The sequence below is a fragment of the Lineus longissimus genome, chromosome 12 (assembly GCF_910592395.1).
Source record: "Lineus longissimus chromosome 12, tnLinLong1.2, whole genome shotgun sequence".
Lineage (NCBI taxonomy): Eukaryota > Metazoa > Nemertea > Pilidiophora > Heteronemertea > Lineidae > Lineus > Lineus longissimus.
This window is the reverse complement of record NC_088319.1, coordinates 5,334,435-5,352,832: the sequence shown is the minus strand read 5'-3', so window position 1 is coordinate 5,352,832 and position 18,398 is coordinate 5,334,435. Positions and strand designations below refer to the sequence as shown.

Genomic DNA, 18,398 nt, shown 5'->3' with positions numbered 1-18,398 from the left:
TAATAAAAGTTTAATAACATACAATTTCAAACATCTTAGTTATTTAGTCTCATTAATTGGGCTTCAAATATTTCTGCTAATGTCTGACCTGGATGAGTGGGAGTCACTCTTGAGTTTGGGAAATTTCCCCATGCCAATTATAATAAAACTCACCACGAGACAAGACAGATGTTGAAATGAAAGCATGGACCAGAAATTTAGCAGACGGGATGGTATGACCATCTAGAAATTAGAAACAAGACCATTTCGGAATATTGACTGAAATTAGTTTCATCGGGAGTGTTCTATGATTGTGCTCCCTCCTTGCTGTTGTTTTCATGTCACGAGGATGATTGATCAAATGGCCAAGTAATCCTCTAATGTAGGGGCTTCAACACCAAAGTATATTCCAGTTTGCGACCCTTTAATGCAGGTATGGCAGTTGGTCAGCAATGCCCCCACCACGTACAGTTTTCCGACAGGTTGAAGATAAAGTTTCAGGTTTTTCTCGTAGTCGAGGAAGGCAAATATACCAACTATCTCGCCGAACTGCCATTCAACGCTTTGTCTCACCGAACTCATCCTTTTATTGAATTCCTTCTGCTCGTCTGTCAGTACAGCTCCCTTGAATGGTCCAACCAAAATGTCTCTCAAGGGGTACGCAGGATCCCCATACAAGCATATTGGTGTTCTGTCCTCGTCGTTCATGCGGTAGTCCAATATTTCGAGTATCCGAACCAGATTGCTCATCCTGAGCATAGCCGAATCGTGCCGCCTCCCCTCTACTGGGCCGAAGAGGTTTACGATCAACCCATTTGGGGCCACTACTGATTGAAATTGTATACAATGATATCTCTTATGGCCACTGAAACAGACTTTCTGATTGTATTTTGGTCTACAGATTTGCCTGGGCGTTCCATCTATGAACCCCCAACAGTTTGTAAGGGGTGCACCCTTCTCATGCACTGCATTTGCAAATTCTTGGAGCTTGTCTCTTGGAGTTTGTCCCATCCATGACTGTTCCAGTTGCGAAAACTTGGTGTGGAATCGTGAATAGATGTCCTCATGAACAGTAGTAATTATTTCCGAAAGAACACTTTTAGGTCTTCCGAATTCCTTCTCCAGATCAACAAGTCTGTTTGGGTAGACAAGTCGCCGCAAAAGCATGCATAAACCATCATGCCCGCTTACAATACAGCCATGAGGACATTTGTAGACACGTGGAATTGCAAGTGAATCAAGGAGTTGACCAATTTCCCCTTTAGAGAACCTGAATTTGGCTTTGCACTGCTCATCATTGTAGTTGTTGATATCAAATCGTTCCCAACGAGGATCAAAAGTTGATTCTCGTCCAGTATCATCATTTTCATCCAATGCGTACAGCATCAAATCGTCGTCATCTGCAAGAGCTGCCAACTCAATCAAACTCAAATCTGCCGCCATTTTAACTTTGAAACAAGGCTGACATCTGTCGGTCGAATTCTAAATCGCGCAGCGGCGCCGCCGTAGCAGAACCTGAAAAGCACGGTACCGGCTCCAGCTCCGGCTCCGGGATAGGCTATCCCGGTGCCGATCTTGGAACGGGATAGCAGAACCTGTCTATTAACCCAGTTCCAGCTGTGCCTGTTGTAGAAGAAAGGCAGCAGATTCGTGTGCCTCGTGATCCACAGAGAGAGGAATGTAATTTATGTTATTGCCAACCATGTGTTGCAACCAAGAGGTCAGGGTGGCTGGGGGCAGGACAGCCTCCCAGGAAAGGAAACAATACAATTAGGAAGGACTTGTACAAAAGATATTGGAAATTGATGAAGGATCGTGATGCATGGAATGATTACAGATACATTCAGAAAAAACATAGGATGTTGCAAGAAAGGAATCAAGACCATGCTGTTTGGATTTCAAGGCAAAGAGGTGACAGGGAGGTCATTCCTGACTGTGTTCTTACCCTGGTCAGGGGTCTTTACCCTACCCCTCGTGGAAAGCCATACATGGGACATATGTGGAACTAGATTTGGATATCATTAGTTACTATTTCACTGGTTGCAAGGAATATCACAATATTATTTGGACTTATTTTCAATCGTGTATGGATTATGACTTTTGACTGTCAATTTCAGATGGATTTTATTTTCATTCTATTGAATTTATTTTAGTGGATTATACACATTAGACTGGGACTGGGACTGTCATAGGACTACTGACTTCAGGGACCTAACAGCTTGGGAGGTAGGCCCTCTAAATAAGCAAAGCATGGAGCTTTCATTCCATTCCAGATTGGGCATGACATGTGCATGTGCACTTTGTTTACTAACCGTGTATTACTCATGAATTTGTATAATTTATGCGTATTTGCATTATTTATGCACTGCAAATATGCACAAGATTCTTCAGTTGGGTCATTTAGAAGACAATTTTCCATCAAATTCCACTATTTCAAACACAGGTTGAAATAATCTTCCAAGGAATTTTGATTTTCATGATATTCATAATCATCATCATCACATTTCTGAGTCACAATCTGCCACATAACCTGAGAAAATTGAAAGAAAATGTGAAAATGTACAGGAGCTCTGAATTCAAATTTGCCACCCAGCCATTTGCCAACCTGGTGCCCGCCTCCACCTTTTATACCAGCGGTACCTGTTTAAACAGGGTCCATTCATTTTCAGGTAATCAGGGATCCTTCGGTACCAGTGAAAGCGACAACAACATCCATCAACTTGGGGATGAAAGTGACAATGAGTCAACACCTTTTGATGACGCTCCCTCATGCAGCACTAGCAGGTCGCAGTCTCCAGCGGACAGTTTTCGAGTCCCATCTCCGGTCCAGTCGGCAAATCGCCTTAAAAACATTGCCATGCACGGTCCATGCAAGATGAACAGCATGTCCTCCCGCCAAGCCACTCCCACTGCCACTATTTCACGCTCCAGGAATGACGATAAGAGTCCCATGACGTCAGCCGATTATTACAGGAAAATGATTAGAATTGAAAAAAAGAAACTGAAGAACGAAGAGAAGTTGTACGATCTGAAGCAAATGTATTATAATAATAAATTGCAATTGCTAAGTCAACAAGTGAAGAGGGATCAAACTGTCAATCACTCATTCAGTGATTCTTCGCTCCTAAATTGCTCGGCACACACGGAGAATGCACAGTACAATTTTGATTATACTGACCACAGCGAGATGGGTTCGCGCAGCTTCACTCCGCTGTAAGTGATAAATTCAGATTTGATTCCAATCACTCACTTGTTGACTAAGCCACATCATGACAATATAAAGATTAATATGTTGACAAATTGTACAAGTATATGTAGACACAAACAGACTTTCATCAAAAGAAATTTTTGCTGCTGTGCTGCTAGTCTTCTGCCGGGCGATGTTCGGCATACCGAGCCGTACCATTTCATTTGTAAAATGACATGATGAAACACCTTGAATCATATCAAAGACTGCGCAATTGATGTAAGGCCATCCCCAGTGTAGCGTTTGCTTTTGTAGTTATTGTATAGTACGGCGCCGGTATGTAAGTTAGAATTAGCTTCAGCAAATAAAATCTCAGTCACAAAACACTTAAAATATATTATCATTATTCAGTTTATTTGCACATTTGAGGAGTTCATTTTAAATGGTCTTTGATTGTGAGAGTTTACTTTTGATTTAAAAACGGGTAAGGCGATGTGGTGCATGACGAAACAGACAGTCAATCCTAGGCATTCCTAGTGAAAACCCTCTGTACAAGCTCCTCTCTTGCTCTGACCCCAGCCACATTCTGCTCCCAAATGTCATTCTCCGCCTGAATATTGGGCTGGTTATCGAACATCCCTTTAGCGTATTCTTCGTCTAGTCGGACTCTATGAGCGATTGCGAAAATTGTGCAGGGCACCACATGCAGCTATAATCCTAGAAGCCTTGTTTGGTGCAAACATTATTGGCTTGGTAAGGCACCTCCATCTCATCTTCATCACTCCAATGCAGCGTTCTACCTCGGATCGGAGATGTTTATGGGCCCTATTGTACCTCTCCTGGGCCTCGTTGTTAGGATTGTTGAATGGATTAAGAAGCCACTTCCGAAGGGGATAACCAGCATCCCCCAGAAGCCAGCTGTTTTCCATACGGCCTTCCTCAAATCTGTCCCATACGTGGGAGTTTCGGAGCATGAAGGAGTCGTGGGTGGTGCCCGGCCAACGTGCATCCAAGTTGAAGATCTTCATCTTCCTATCGCATACAACCTGAGCATTGATCGCGTGGTATCCCTTTCTGTTGACGTATGCAGCCTCATTGTAGGGTCGATGTGGAGTGTTGACCTCTACTTGCGTGCCGTCAATCAGTCCCGTAATGCAAGGGAATCGATGATGGTTGGCGTTGTAAAAGTCGAGTTTCACCCTGTTCACTTCCTCCATGTCGGGCCAGGTGATGAACCTATCCATTCTGTCACAAATGGCTTGCGTGACGGAGTGTATGCAGTTACTTGCTGCCCTGGGGAAATACCATACACGTCCCCTATCATGGGTAGGAAACCACCTTGAGCGAGGTATCTTATACCAACGCAAAGCAGGACAATGGGTTCCAAAGCATGCGACCTGAAACGACAAATCCAAAACGAATTGTTTTAATCGGCTTCAAGCTCTGTGCAATTTGGACATAGTATGCCGTTGCTATGGATATAGGCCTAGAGAGAGGAGGGCTAGCGTAGGCCTTTAAATATGACTACAAGTACCTTGAAATTTATCATTATGATGAATACCGTCTCGATCATGCAGCACATCATCGGCACAAACCAGACAATGGCCAATGGCAAGTCAAAACCACGTGTATTTCACGCTTACAAGTAGGCTGCCATTAGTACTCCTACCTTCTTGTGGCCCGGTTAATTCCTGGTTCCAATATATCGAGCAAATCGCGAAAGACCGCTTTTGTAAATCGGTGACAGGCAAAGAATTCTGCGTCACTGGCTGTTTCGAACGGATTGTACCGTTCTTTGTAATTTGGAAAAGGACGTAAATCCTCCTCAAATAATTCTACTTCTGCACCTCGCAACATGATGAGACTGATTTCAGAGCTTGTGATGATGCTATCGCCACGGTATTGGACCCTCACCCCACCGTTAGCGAAATTGCCTGTCGTAGGCCTATCGCCGGGTCACCGTTAGTCTATCGAACATTGGGTGCGGTCCTAACTATCGTCGCCGTATCGAGCAGAATCGGTCAATTAACTATTGCATCTTCCATGCGCTCTTATCGGCCGATTAGATGGCGATAGGCTATCAGCAACGCTATCGGAGGTTTGATGCGGTCCTCCCTGGAAAAGTTAAATTTCTCCAAGGCATATTGGATAGTTGCCGAAAATCAGTTGGTGAAGTAAGTATTGTGCAACAAGGGTAGGGATCGGTACATACTTGTGTCTCATGATTAGAGCATTGATTGCTGTTGCTGGCCTTAGCCAACTCTGGGACTGAGGTTGATTTCCTGATCAATGATTAAAAGAGAAGCCATATGCCTGGTGGGTGTCGCTGGGATGCCTACAATTTCATGGAACAGTTCATCTAAGTTGGACATACTGACTGCTATCATTATGTTCTCTCTTTGTCAAGATCTGACTGGGGCGACCAGATATAAATGGATATAATGGTTAAATACATTGCATTCATCTCTGTAGCGCTATCAGAGTTTATATGTACATGGTCGCCCCTGAACTCTCCATGTAATACAACATACAACTAGTCATGCTGGTTATGATCACCTTTGAATCATGCTCTCCAGTTATAATTTAGATCACACCTTTTTCATTCAAGAACTCATCAGCATCCAAGAAACTGTTTGAGGAAGATGGTATGGAGTGCGGCCACGACAGCTTAGACGAGACAGCAAGCCAGGACGCATCGTACACAAGTGAAGTAGGTCAGCCATCTGTGGATGATGCTCCTTGGAAGAGGCAAACCACTGTAAGCAAACATTGGCCTTAAGCTCTGTACACACTGACAACATTTTGGGAAACATGTTGGCCAACATGTTGTCCAGGTGCGATGTTATCGAAAATGTTGGCAGTGTGTACAGTTCGGAAACATTCGGAAACATTCGGTAACATGTTGGCCAAATGTTGCTCAAATGTTGTCGAAATAATACAAAATCAATTTTGTTGCCGAGATGCTAATGATGTTGTCGAGTTTTATCCAATCAGAAATAGGCCACAAATCACATGATCTACCTTAAGCCATGTGATGTAGTCAAAATGGCAGCCTCAAGCAAGGAATGGTTACTGAGTGAAGTTGAACAACTTATGCAGTATGGGAAAGTTGTGCCTGTTTATGGGATGTAACATCCAAGGAATATAAAGACAAGAACAAAAAGAAAGCTGCTATTTTAGAAATAGCTACAAAATTTGAAACAACAGGTGAGTTTACCACGTGTTTTTTCATCAATCATTTCAGTCACATACATGTGATATGTGAACTGTACATGCACTTTTATAGTAGGCCTACAGTTAATACATGTACAATAGGAATAATAATGCACAGCTAAGCTATTGCTAATGCTACCATATATTAGGCCATTCAACATAAATTACTTGTTTATCATCACCGCCGCCCCGACATTTAGGTCCCGTGCCGATTATTTTGATATTCGATATATCAAATATCAAGGTACCGTCCGCCCCAAGTTGTGCCCTCAACTTCCAACTCAGATTCAAACAACCTACCGCCCTAATTTTACCTGACCCGGTGGCCTGTTGATAATTGATATCCATTTCCCCGTTCTGGCCATCACACGTGGTATTAGTTACGACTAAACAAACATGCAGCCAGCCGATGCTGAAAAAATGTCTCAATACCTCAGTACAGGGGGTGACACCAGTCTCGCTCAACGGCAATGAATTATTTTCATTCAAAGTGAATTGTCAGCACACAAAATAATTATTGACTCAGTGAGACTACACTCGGGGAGATTTTGGAACCAATACTTTCTCAACCTCATACCTGCGTGGGCAAATGCGTATAGGCCTACCAGTTATTTTTATATTGCCGATGAGCCTGGAACCGAGATGAATAAACGCATGTGTTTTTATTTCTTGCTCAACGCATGAATGTTTGACCAAAGCTTACACACTATGTGGTGTATGAGGAGAATGTTTTCAATGGGCGAGACTTGGGGCCATGCTGCTTGCTGTCACTTTGCATGCTTGTGTCAGATATACATGGATTTGTACGGTACATGTAAAATGTCAGGGGAATAAATCATCAGCAGATCATGGTGCTCCTCGTGGTAAAAATCTCGTCGGGTGCCAAATGCGTGAAGGACTGGTATGGTGTAGATGTTATTGAGACTTGGTCTTTATCTGAACTGTACAATGCCTTTGCCAACGGTGAGTTTGACAGTGTCCATACACGTTTTGTAATTAAACTTTAATTTGTATTCTCCTGTCCTTATTTTATCTATCCATTTTGGAATTTGATCACTGTATACATTTTTAGGCCTCCCTGACACATCTGTACTGATTATAACTTGACATGGCTTATACATACATTTGTAATATGTCAGTCCAAAAATTATCAAATATCGAATATCAAAGCCCCTCCCAATGGAATACATTGCCAAGTTCATGACCGAAAAATATCAAATACCAAATATCAAAGGCCTTCCCCATCAAACATTGGCGCCAAACAAAATATCAAATATCAATATCAAAGGGCCTCCCCTCCAAATATCGTGAGGTGGAGTGATGATAAACAAGTAATTTATTTTGAATGGCCTTATACTATAGAATTATGGCTACATGTATGGTAGCAAAAACAGATAAAGACCATCCCAGCCCAGTGCCAGTGCAGTGGTTTCAATTATTTTTTCGACAATATTATAGGTTAATAGGGTTGCTACTTCCAAAGTAGGCTGGTAAAATGACAAGGTACAGAAATGTAGGGTGGGTCAACCTAACAAAAGCCATGTCATGCTTGTGGAGAAAACTGGGAGTGGTACTACATTTTTGGTCTTTCACTTTTTTTGATGGTAGTCATATTTTTTTTCTACATTGTAAACTCCAACTCTGACTGCATGTAGTACAGCACAGTGTAAAAACATAATCAAGAATAATGCAGACTATATAGGCTAACGTTTTGTTGTTGTATTTTTTTTATATTAAAGGGCTATACATAACAAGAACAATAACTTTGTTTTTCCATTTCAGTTGATGAAGTAAACAAAAAGATGAAATCACTTCAGGCCCAGCACAACCGAGAAAAAAATAAGAAAATGGCATCAATGAGCAGTGGAGCCGACACTGACGAGGTAACCAAAGTCAACTGGGTGCACTATGACCAAATGTATTTTTTAGAGGAAATTGCTGGAAAGCGATCAGTAACAAGGTCGAATCTGACAAGTCAGTCACAGGTTAGCCTATTTCCATTAAACTCCAGTTTCCAGCATTTTGTCCTGCCAAAGGACTGCACCAGCTTCCGAATTGAAGTGGTCACACAAGACATCTCTGATTCTTTTTCCTATGTCTAACTGCCTCCCCCGCATGCCGCCTGTAATATCAGTTAGTCCTTTTGGTTCTGGTTCATTTGCGACAGCTCCAAGTGCCAGTGGTTCTGGCCTCCAGCTACCGTCAGTGAAAACTCCGGCATTAGTGTCTTCATGATCAAAGCTTCCTCTTGGGGTGTACAAACGGCGACAACTCGGTTTCGCTTGATGAAAATTGTGAAGCGTGACACATGCCAAGACCACGCTCTCCACTTTTTTTGCCTCAAGTGCTATCGGTTTCATGAAAACTCGGAAACGATTGGCCAGTATGCCAAAAGCATTCTCAGAAATGCGTCTGGCCCTGCTGAGTCGATAGTTAAAAATCCTCTGCTGCTTCGTTAGAGGGCATTTCTTGTATGGCTTCATCATACCATTATTCAAAGGGAAGGCATCGTCTCCTACAAACACATATGGCACCAGCTTGTCTGTTCCAGGAAGTTGGCACTTCGATGTTATGTTAAGTTCTCCCGTTTCTAAGGCTTTTGCAAGCGTTGAGGTCTTGTACACCCCCCCCCCCCCCCATCTGAAGCTCGACCATTTTGTCCAACATCTACATATGTGAACTTGTAATCAGCATCAACCAGGGCTAGGAGTACAATGCTAAATGTCCCTTTATAATTAAAGTAATACGACCCACTGTTGGCTGGGGCCTGTATTACAATATGCTTCCCATCAATGGCGCCAATGCAATTGAAGAACTGCCATCGTGTCGCGAACTCATTTGCTTTCTCTTCCCATTCTTCTGCTGATTGAGGTACCTGAAATGATATATAGAAAAGTTTTTTTTATTTTAGGCTTATGAGGCAGAGGAAGCTGAGGTAGTGGACGATCTTGCTGATGGATCTGTAGAGGGGAATGATGAAGATGATGATGAAGAGCTGCCAGAAATTCGACGTTCCACAAAGAAACCTGTGAAAGAGAAAAGAATGAGTAAGAAGCGACGACTAGAAGAAAGTGAAAATAACCTCCTTCACAGAGCCACGAAGGCTGTAGAAAGAGCTACCATACCTGAGATCCAGGTGGAAAAGACACAATGTGCCGATGACATCTTTGGACAATATGTATCTTCAGAATTAAAAACCATTTCTGATGCAAGATTGAAAAAATTTGTGAAACACAAAATTCAAACAGTAATTTTTGAGTGTACCATGCCCATGCAAAGGCCGCAAATGCTGCTCTCACATCCTCCTGCTAGAAGCATGGCTCAAAGTGTCCCATCAATAAGACCATTTGAGCCACCTGGCAGGAGGACGGAGATGTTTCGTACTCCCTCTCCTTTTCAAGGAGGCCAATTCCCCTCTCCGTCTCCTTCTCCTTTTTCTGCCTCTCCATCACCCTCGTTATCTGACTCACAAATGACCTATATGTCGCTGTAAATCTCAGAGAGGTGAGCTTTTGCTTTGGCGAGGCGTCCGTCGTTGCCGCCATCCGTTCGACCTATTGAGTTGAATGTTGTTGTACACATGTACCCTTATATAAGTTTTGGTCCAATTCTCAGTTTTAAGAAATCTAAAAAGTGTTAATCTCGATTACAAACGTAGAATGCCAAACATGGTCAGTGTTAGGTTGACATATAATATTTTATAGCAGCAGAAACACCAAGGGGTGTGATACTTTGTATTTTTTAGGAAAAATAAACCTTAGTTTGTATATCCATGCTATTTGTTTTCTTCATTGGGCATCCTGAGGAAATACATGTACTAAGCATTCATTAGCCCAAGAGGTGTGGGAATAGGATTGTAAGAAGAACACCTGATTTCCTCAGGATGCATTTGGGTAACTTATCATTTACTTTATTTGTAGTCCCACTGCGTCACTCATAAAATCATCTTTAGGAAATCAGGGATGCTTACTGCACTCCCCTCCGACAGTGATGAGATTTCCTCAGAATGACCTGTATGGAAACCGTGTATCAATCATAATTTGATCAGGGAATTTACCTTAAGGTACTCATCCACAAGTACTTGAAATATCGCCTCGCAAACCTCTGGAACAATTGCTGATATAGTTGACTTCGGTATCCAGTACAAATACTGGAGACTTGTGAATGAATCACCTGAAAAGATAATTTTTATGTCCCTTCACTTTTCATTTTGGGAGAATGCAGATTGGTTACAAGAGTAAGCTCAAAAATAGTGCAATTTTATAACAATGGACAGTGGAACATAAGATAATTTCTGAACTTCGGAAATAGTTTATTCTTCCAAGTTTTTAATCACTCACCTGATGCAAGGAACCGTAGCGTTAAGGCCAGCCTTTCGGCAGCCGGAATGGAGTCCCTTAGATGGGTGTCTTGCTTAGTTATGAGAGGCCCAACTTTGTGTAGGAGCTCCTCAAATGCTGGTTCATCCATCCTAAGGAAATTCTTGTACGAGGGCTTGTCCACCAATCTTAATTCTTTCAGGAGACAGTGGTAGGCCCCATGCTGGTGTCTCATAAATCCATGGTCTTGTCCACACTCTTTTCTCATCTTTACGTCTTCTTTGCAGTCTTTCAACCAGGATACGTAAAATTTTGGCAGAGCCACCGACAATACATCTTCTTCTCTTAGAATCTTCCATTGTTTAGGAATTTCCCTCCAAAATCCTCATTTCTCGGAAACATTCGACAACAAGTTGCCCAACATGTTGTCGAATGTTGTCATGTGTATACAGGGCCAAATTTTCGATAACATCGCACCTGGACAACATGTTGGCCAACATGTTTCCCAAAATGTTGTCAGTGTGTACAGAGCTTTTTAGTCCTGAGGGGTCATTTATACTAATTGTGCTGATGGTTGGTAGCAAGCTATTTGAAAAAAGAAACTTTTTGGAGAATGCTCGACTGGTGCACCTTGATAAGTATCTGGTTATATGACTTACAATCTGATGTGCAGTGTGTACAATACAAGTGAGCGATATGGTTAAACTATTAAATATTGTTTGAAAAATTTGATGCTATTGTATAATATGTATTGTATAACATGAAACAATTTACGAACATGCTCGTAAATTCTGGACTGGTTTCATCAAGTTTCTACAAGTGTCGATTACATTTCAACTTTGTGGCCAATCAGACTGTGATAAAAAGTCATGTGATTTTTACTCCATATCCAAAATGGCTAAAAGTGACAAGTCAAATGCATATGAGTGGACTTTTGAAACCGAAAATGTCCTTGTTGAGAATCTGGAACGCCACCCTTGTCTTTATAATACCAAGGAGGAATCATATAAAGACAGAATTAAAAGGTCTGCAGCCAAAGATGATCTGGCCAAGCTTGTTGGTACCACAGGTAAGTAAAACCAGCCAGTGCATGATGTGTAGCCTACATAGTTGACTATCAGATCAGCACAGCCAAACACCAGTAGGTCAATCTTCACTACATGTGGGCCAGTGCTAAAGTGATATAGTCATACCATGTGTGTGAGCGCCGAATTTCCCAAATAGTTTTTCACGCTCTTTTAGTCTAGCTCCAGCTTCCCTTACGAAGCTCGTTCCATCGAATTGTGATCTTTCGATCAATTTTGTCATGTAGTAGCCTTTTTGAGATCTTTTCTTCATTTGAAATCAAGTTTTGTAGAAGACATACGAGGTAACTATATGTATAGATTATATATCGCAATGTTTATTATGCTGACAAGATGATAAGACACTTTTATGGCGTGTTTTCTGGGTCGAGCCAAGGTTTGATTGTCCCGGTGACATTCAATTCCTGTTATACCACTTGGAGTGTCTTCAGATCCTGCCAGATATTGCATTAGTTTGTGATATTCGTAATTCACAGCTTGTTCTGAAAGAGCACTGTAGTTTAAGCTCTTTATTTAGATAATACGTGTGTGGTAAACATAAGTTTTGGGGGTAAAATGTTGTTTTCGGTGAAGAAACCCCTGTCTGTTTTAGTTCAGATTTTTAACGATAGATGTCGCCACCTCCTTGAGGTCAGTGTATACAGGATTTCCAGTCTTTGGGCTGTGGTTGTGGCATTGTCTTTGTTTGTAATTTCAGATTTACGACATATTTACGACATGTATGATGATTAGTAGACTGTATGTGAAGACTTAGATGGTTATTTGGATCAATACAAGTTTAAACGTCGGTAAACTCTTGTCGATTTTGTTCTAAAGGAGGAAAAGTTTCGCTTGGCTGCCACATTAGTAAATCTCCGTCATTAAGAATGGAAAACACGTACGATCAGGAACCTGAGATGGCAGTGTGTAGATGTGCTTAACCTACTGAAGAGTAAATCAAAAGCCAGAGATTATTGACCAAATATTGATACCACCTCTCAGTCAGCCGAGACATGGCCAATTAGTGGTGCACCAAGTGCTTCCCAGGGATTACAACCGCTTCGTAATGCATTCTCTTCTACATACCCCTCTCCCATCTCGCATCCATATTTCCAGTTACCAAAGTTTTCTTAATATATTGAACAATGTGTAATTAGAAATTTGATGGAATGAATTAATCAAATTTGTCAAAATCATTGTTCTTTTTAATGTTTGCTCCCCTCAAAGTTAACAGCAGTTTCTCCTCGGCAGATATCGGAGTCCTATAGTTGCATCCAACGGGTGCTATATGTGGCTGCAGCAGACCCTTTAATTCATGGAATGTTCCATACGACATCCTGGTGTAGTTGAAGAAAACCTCGGGATCAGGATTGTCCAATAAGTTTCTGAAAGTGGTGTGGTACTCCCCCAATGTTTCTAGGAGGAGAAAATGCTGTCTGCACCACATGGTACATTTTCTCTTGACCACCTTTTGCTGTTTTCGCTTCTTTTTGACCAGCAGAAACAGCCCGATTGTTTCTTCCTCGGAGGAATCCATGTTTCTTCCAACCGCGCAAATTGAAATGTGGCAAATGAACGAGACACGAGAATACCCTATGTAACTTGACGTATAGGTATACCGAATACCTATACGTGTCGTGTAGCGTAGATCGTATACCGTGTAGTTCTATAGAATAGGTGCCTTATGTGACCCGGTATTGTCAAATTTCCTTGTTCGATTTCAGGTACCCGCGTGCCCTGGCAAAACGTGCACCGAATACCCGAATAGTATAGTTCTATGTGAACCCAGCCTAAAGGAGGAACAAATCGGCCAATCTAGGCACACGGGGGGGCGAAGGAGGCAGAGGCAGCGGTGTCAACATCTATGATCAAGCTTAGAAAACAACGTAGGTCAATGGAGGAACGCCGACGGAGGAACGATTCGGGGAACGGAGGGACGCCGTCCGAGGAGGTACGGCACGCAAGTCAGGTCTCTCTACGGCATCGTGTAGTACGGTGGTCAATGAAGTGATAAATTATTATAATAGTTGTAACACTGCGGTGTATTGTATTATGCTTGACGCGAGTCGCGCGTTTGACTGCGTCAATTTTATCAAATTATTTCGTCTATTGATCAAGAAAGGGTTGTGTACGTTTGCGGCAAGGTTTTTAGCAAATCTTTACACCCAACAGCGTGTTAGAGTTCAGTGGGGGGAACACATATCTTCTGAATTTTCGGTTACCAATGGCGTTAAACAGGGAGGAGTATTATCTCCAATACTTTTTGGAAGATATCTTGATGAACTTTTGGAGGGTTTAAAAACAGCTGGTTTTGGCTGTCATGTAGGCACTCTTTTTTGCGGCGCTTTCGCCTACGCAGATGATATAATTCTGTTGGCCCCAACTTTATTTGGGCTAAAGGCAATGCTTAAAATTGCAAGCTAATTCTCGATTAAATCATGCATATCTTTCAATGCGTCAAAAAGTAGGTTCTTGGTGTTTGGGTCACAAGATCCGCCACGGGAAATTTTATTTGAGGGGACTAGGATTAGTATTTCTACTGGGGAAGATCATCTTGGAATTTTAATCGGTCCAAACGTACATCATCGGAGAGTGCTGGGTTTAATTAATGACTTGTATAAAAGGACTAATATATTAATGGCACAATTTAGATTTGCTAATTGGGACATAAGGTATAAGTTATTTAAGAGTTTTTGTATGTCACATTATGGTTATCAGATGTTAGATGTTTCGAAACCCTATATGGAAGAATTGCATGTAGCATGGCGCAAATGTGTACGTCAGGTTTTATTGTTATCTTATCGGACCCACAATGTTCTCCTACCTTTCATAATTCATGATAATAGCATTCAAATTCAGTTAGAAAAGCGCTTTGTCAAGTTCATTTCGGGAAATTATTTGTCAAATAATATTTATGTCAATATATTTTTCAGATTAAGCCAGGGGAGTCGGTCCTCATTGGGTTGTAGTTTTAAGTGGTTGTTTCACAAATATGGCTGGCATAGGGATCACATACCAAATACTGGGGATATGTTAAGAGAAATAGATAGGGTGAATAATAGACATAAACAAAATAGGGTTGCTGAACAAATAAGGGAACTTCTGGGGATGAGGGACTTTGGGATTGGAATGTTAAATTACGGGGAATTAGCTGATATTATGAATTTCTTATGTACGTCCGATTAATGGACATTGCGTCATGATCAAGTCTTTATGTCAGGCCTCTAGGCCGGTATGGAAATGAATTATTTCACGCTGCACCACGCACTACACAATTTTTTTGTATAGCACCAGTTCTATAAATCTCTGTACAATTTGTGTGAAATAAACAAGAATATATATTACACCAGCAAGACGAAGCTGACAAGCAAGTTGAAGAAATGCTCGAAGCTGATGTGAGGAATAACATCCTGACATATCAGGTCATTCACTCGATACATACGTACTTCCTCATGCGCAAGAAGGAGTTATGTTGTAGGCCCTGTTTGCAAGATGATGGGAGAACAGTGATCATGTCCATGGATAAGGGATCGGCGAAATTCGAGTACATTACACACGCTGTGTATTTTGGACAGCTTCCATTTCACCGCGAATCAGTCGCGCATCTCGACTCATCTATCTCATTGTAAACTTATGTAAGGCAAAGAACAGATCGTCTCCAACCTTGAGTAGGTTTTGGTTGCCCTGTTTCTTAATTCTTATGTCGCTGACAAGCCTTTGCGCAGGAGAAATCATGCATTTAATTGGTAAAAATCGCGATCTTTTCTATCGCGCCCGCCATGTTTTCTTTCGGCGGCTTTTCAATTTCAGTGATCTGCCATATTTCTTAGGCGTTATACTGGCCAATATGTCTATAAAACTTCTGCCTTACTTGCCGTTATCCTTATTCCTCGGCATCTTACTAATATACCCGTAATTAATCCCGTCCCTCTTCTCATTTAAATACACAATATGATCTTTTCTTAGCCATGTTTTCATGTCAAGTTTTCCACGTGCAATCAATGCAATGGTGTATGACGTCACTAGCCGCATGGGCAGGGCTACGCCACACCGTCGGTGACGTTAGCCTATCATGACACACCTCCGTTTAGCCCGACCAATTGCGTCGCAGATCCGAATCTTACGTTGCGTCACGGAATGATACAATGTTGCGGCATGCGAGAATATATATCAAAACACATCGAAAAACGAGGAGAGAGCCGAGAAAAACTGTGTGATTGCATAATACGATAATTCTGACTTTGAAGATATTGCGAAGATGAGCAGCACTAGGTAACTTTGACATTTTCGAATTGCGAATTTGACTTGGACTCTATCCATCATTATGTATGCCAACTTGTCATTTCCTTGGTCCCGCCCTCGTTTGAATGTTCCAGTACGCCGCGCTGTTTAGCGCAAGGTTGGACTCTGAATAATTTTGACGTCGTGCTTGGACTCTGATCGATTTTGACGCTGACGCTGGACTTTGATGAATTTCCACGTCGGGGCCGGACTTACACACGAATTTAGATGTTGATACGGGACTCTGCCGTTTTGAGATGTGTTTTAACTTTGATGTCCGACTTTGATGAACATAGATGTTAACAGCTACCCTGACGTTTTGAGATGTGCCTTAACTTGGATGTCCGACTTTGATGAACATAGATGTTAATACGCTACCCTGACGTTTTGAGATGTGCTTTAACTTAGATGCCCGACTTTGATGAACATAGATGTTAACACGGTACCATAAAAGACTGAGAGATGCGCATTAATTTAGATGTCCGGCTCTGACGAACATACAGATGTTAATGCGACTCTGACAAATTTGGAACAATAGACGTATATACATAGGCTCGATGTCGGACCCTGATGAGTGTATTACTAAATAATGTCTAACTTGGTTAATTTAAGACGCTCAAGTGTCTGAACTCCGCCCCCTTTCTTAGATGTTGGATGTGCCTCGACTCTCCAACCTTTCCAACTTAGGGGCCTTGTCCAAATTATTCGCCGAAATTCGCCGTAATTCGCCCCAAAAACGCCACAAATTCGCCGAAAGTCTCCGACGAATTTTGGCGAAGTACTGACGATGTTTGGCTAAGTTTGGGCGATTTTGAAGGCGAATTTCGGCGAATTTATGGCGAATTATCGGCGAATTTTTGGCGAATTAGCGGCGATTTTATGGCAAATTTCGGACGAATTGCAGGCGAATTTCAGGCGAACTTTCGGCGAATTCCCTACGATTTTTCGACGAGTTTTTATCATTGAACGTTGGCGAAATTTATACCAGGCAAATTTCGACGAGGAGAGGCGAAGTGAAAATCGCCGAAATCTGGTGAATTTCCGTATTTTTGGGCGCATTTTTTTACCAGAAAGCAGTCGCAGCTCACCCTGTTCTTTGTATCGTCATCCTCCTCATTGTACGTCCAATGGAGAACAGAGAGATTTCTGTAATGGTGAGTACAAGATTTTTTCTTGGATAGTTGTACAGAGCCAGCTTCGAACGAGACTTTCGTTTCAAAAAAATGATTAAATTATAGCCAGCACAAAACATTAGCTATTTCTTGAATAACTGAAAATAGATTTGGATGACTAAATGAAAAATTACCAGTTAGTGTTTTTTGCCTCGTTAATGTGGTTATTTACTTATTCCTATCCTACGATATACGGCGCGACCAGATAAACGAACATAAGTGAGATCCCAAGGCAGCGACTTCAGCGCCACCGTGGGGACTAATGGTATTAGGCTGGGGATTCCCAGGTATCCTCGTGCCTAATGAATATCGGAGCGTTCAGTATTTCTCAGTGCTCTGTACATTGGCTGTACATTGGGCTTTATTCCTAGTGAATCGACGCAGCCCCGGCGGTCGAGGTTACCTGGACTATAGTAATAATTATAATGTTTTTGCTCTGTAGACGTGCATTGAACAGTCAGTTCTACATTGACAGTGGATGTACTATTTTTGGCCAATATTTTTTATAATCCAACACAAGGTAGCTACAGAGCTTCTATTTTTACGACATTGCAATGAGGAACCGGCGAGGTGATTTTCGCCAGATTGTAGCGATTTGTGGCAAATTTGAGCCAGATATATTTCGATCGGCGAATTTCGGCGAAATTCATTGAAATACCAGCGGCGATTTCTCGGCGAAATTTTGGCGAATTTGTGGCGAATTTCCGGCGAATTTGTGGCGATTTTCCGGCGAATTTGTGGCGATTTTATGGCGAATTCTCGGCGAATTTATGGCAATTTTATGGCGAATTCTAGGCGATTTCTGTCGAACTTTCCGGCGAATTTTTGACGATTTTTGAGGAGGTTTTAGCGAATTTTGGCGAACTTGTAAAAATTCGCCAGAAATTCGCCGGTGAATTTCGGCGAATAATTTGGACAAGGCCCCTTAATACCGTAGATGCAATTCCTGATAGCGGGTAAGACTTGAAGTATCCGCTCTCCGTGGGTTCATGCTTCCCCCTTGTTGTTGTGCCGTATCTTTAGAGGAGCACTGTAATCCGAGCGTGACGGTATATGAAGAGTGTACATTGTGTAAATATAGCAGGAATCATGAGTGAAACAAAGTTGTAAAAGAAAACACTGTTGTTGTAATTACTTATTATTCAATTTGGTATCCAGACGTTGTTTGACTAATTCTGTGGTA

General features: G+C 41.9%; 2 protein-coding genes and 1 long non-coding RNA gene across 3 annotated transcripts; 1 reads left to right on the top strand and 2 right to left on the bottom strand.

The window, feature by feature from the left end:
• Nucleotides 1–336: 336 nt before the first annotated feature.
• Nucleotides 337–1,422, bottom strand: LOC135497238 (uncharacterized). The gene has a single exon (XM_064787001.1). It carries the CDS (start codon nucleotides 1,420–1,422, stop codon nucleotides 337–339), a length of 1,086 nt encoding a protein of 361 aa, XP_064643071.1.
• Nucleotides 1,423–3,689: 2,267 nt separating this feature from the next.
• LOC135497237 (putative nuclease HARBI1) lies at nucleotides 3,690–4,410 on the bottom strand. Its single transcript, XM_064786999.1, has 2 exons — nucleotides 4,001–4,410; nucleotides 3,690–3,834 (listed from the first exon to the last, which is right to left on the bottom strand). The coding sequence occupies exons 1-2, from the start codon at nucleotides 4,408–4,410 to the stop codon at nucleotides 3,690–3,692; spliced, it is 555 nt and encodes a 184-aa protein (XP_064643069.1).
• A 1,541-nt stretch (nucleotides 4,411–5,951) lies between these two features.
• LOC135497314 (uncharacterized) lies at nucleotides 5,952–10,051 on the top strand. The gene is made up of 3 exons (XR_010448800.1): nucleotides 5,952–6,373; nucleotides 8,162–8,364; nucleotides 9,291–10,051. It is a non-coding gene; the product is annotated as an uncharacterized LOC135497314 (long non-coding RNA).
• The last annotated feature ends 8,347 nt before the right edge of the window (nucleotides 10,052–18,398 follow it).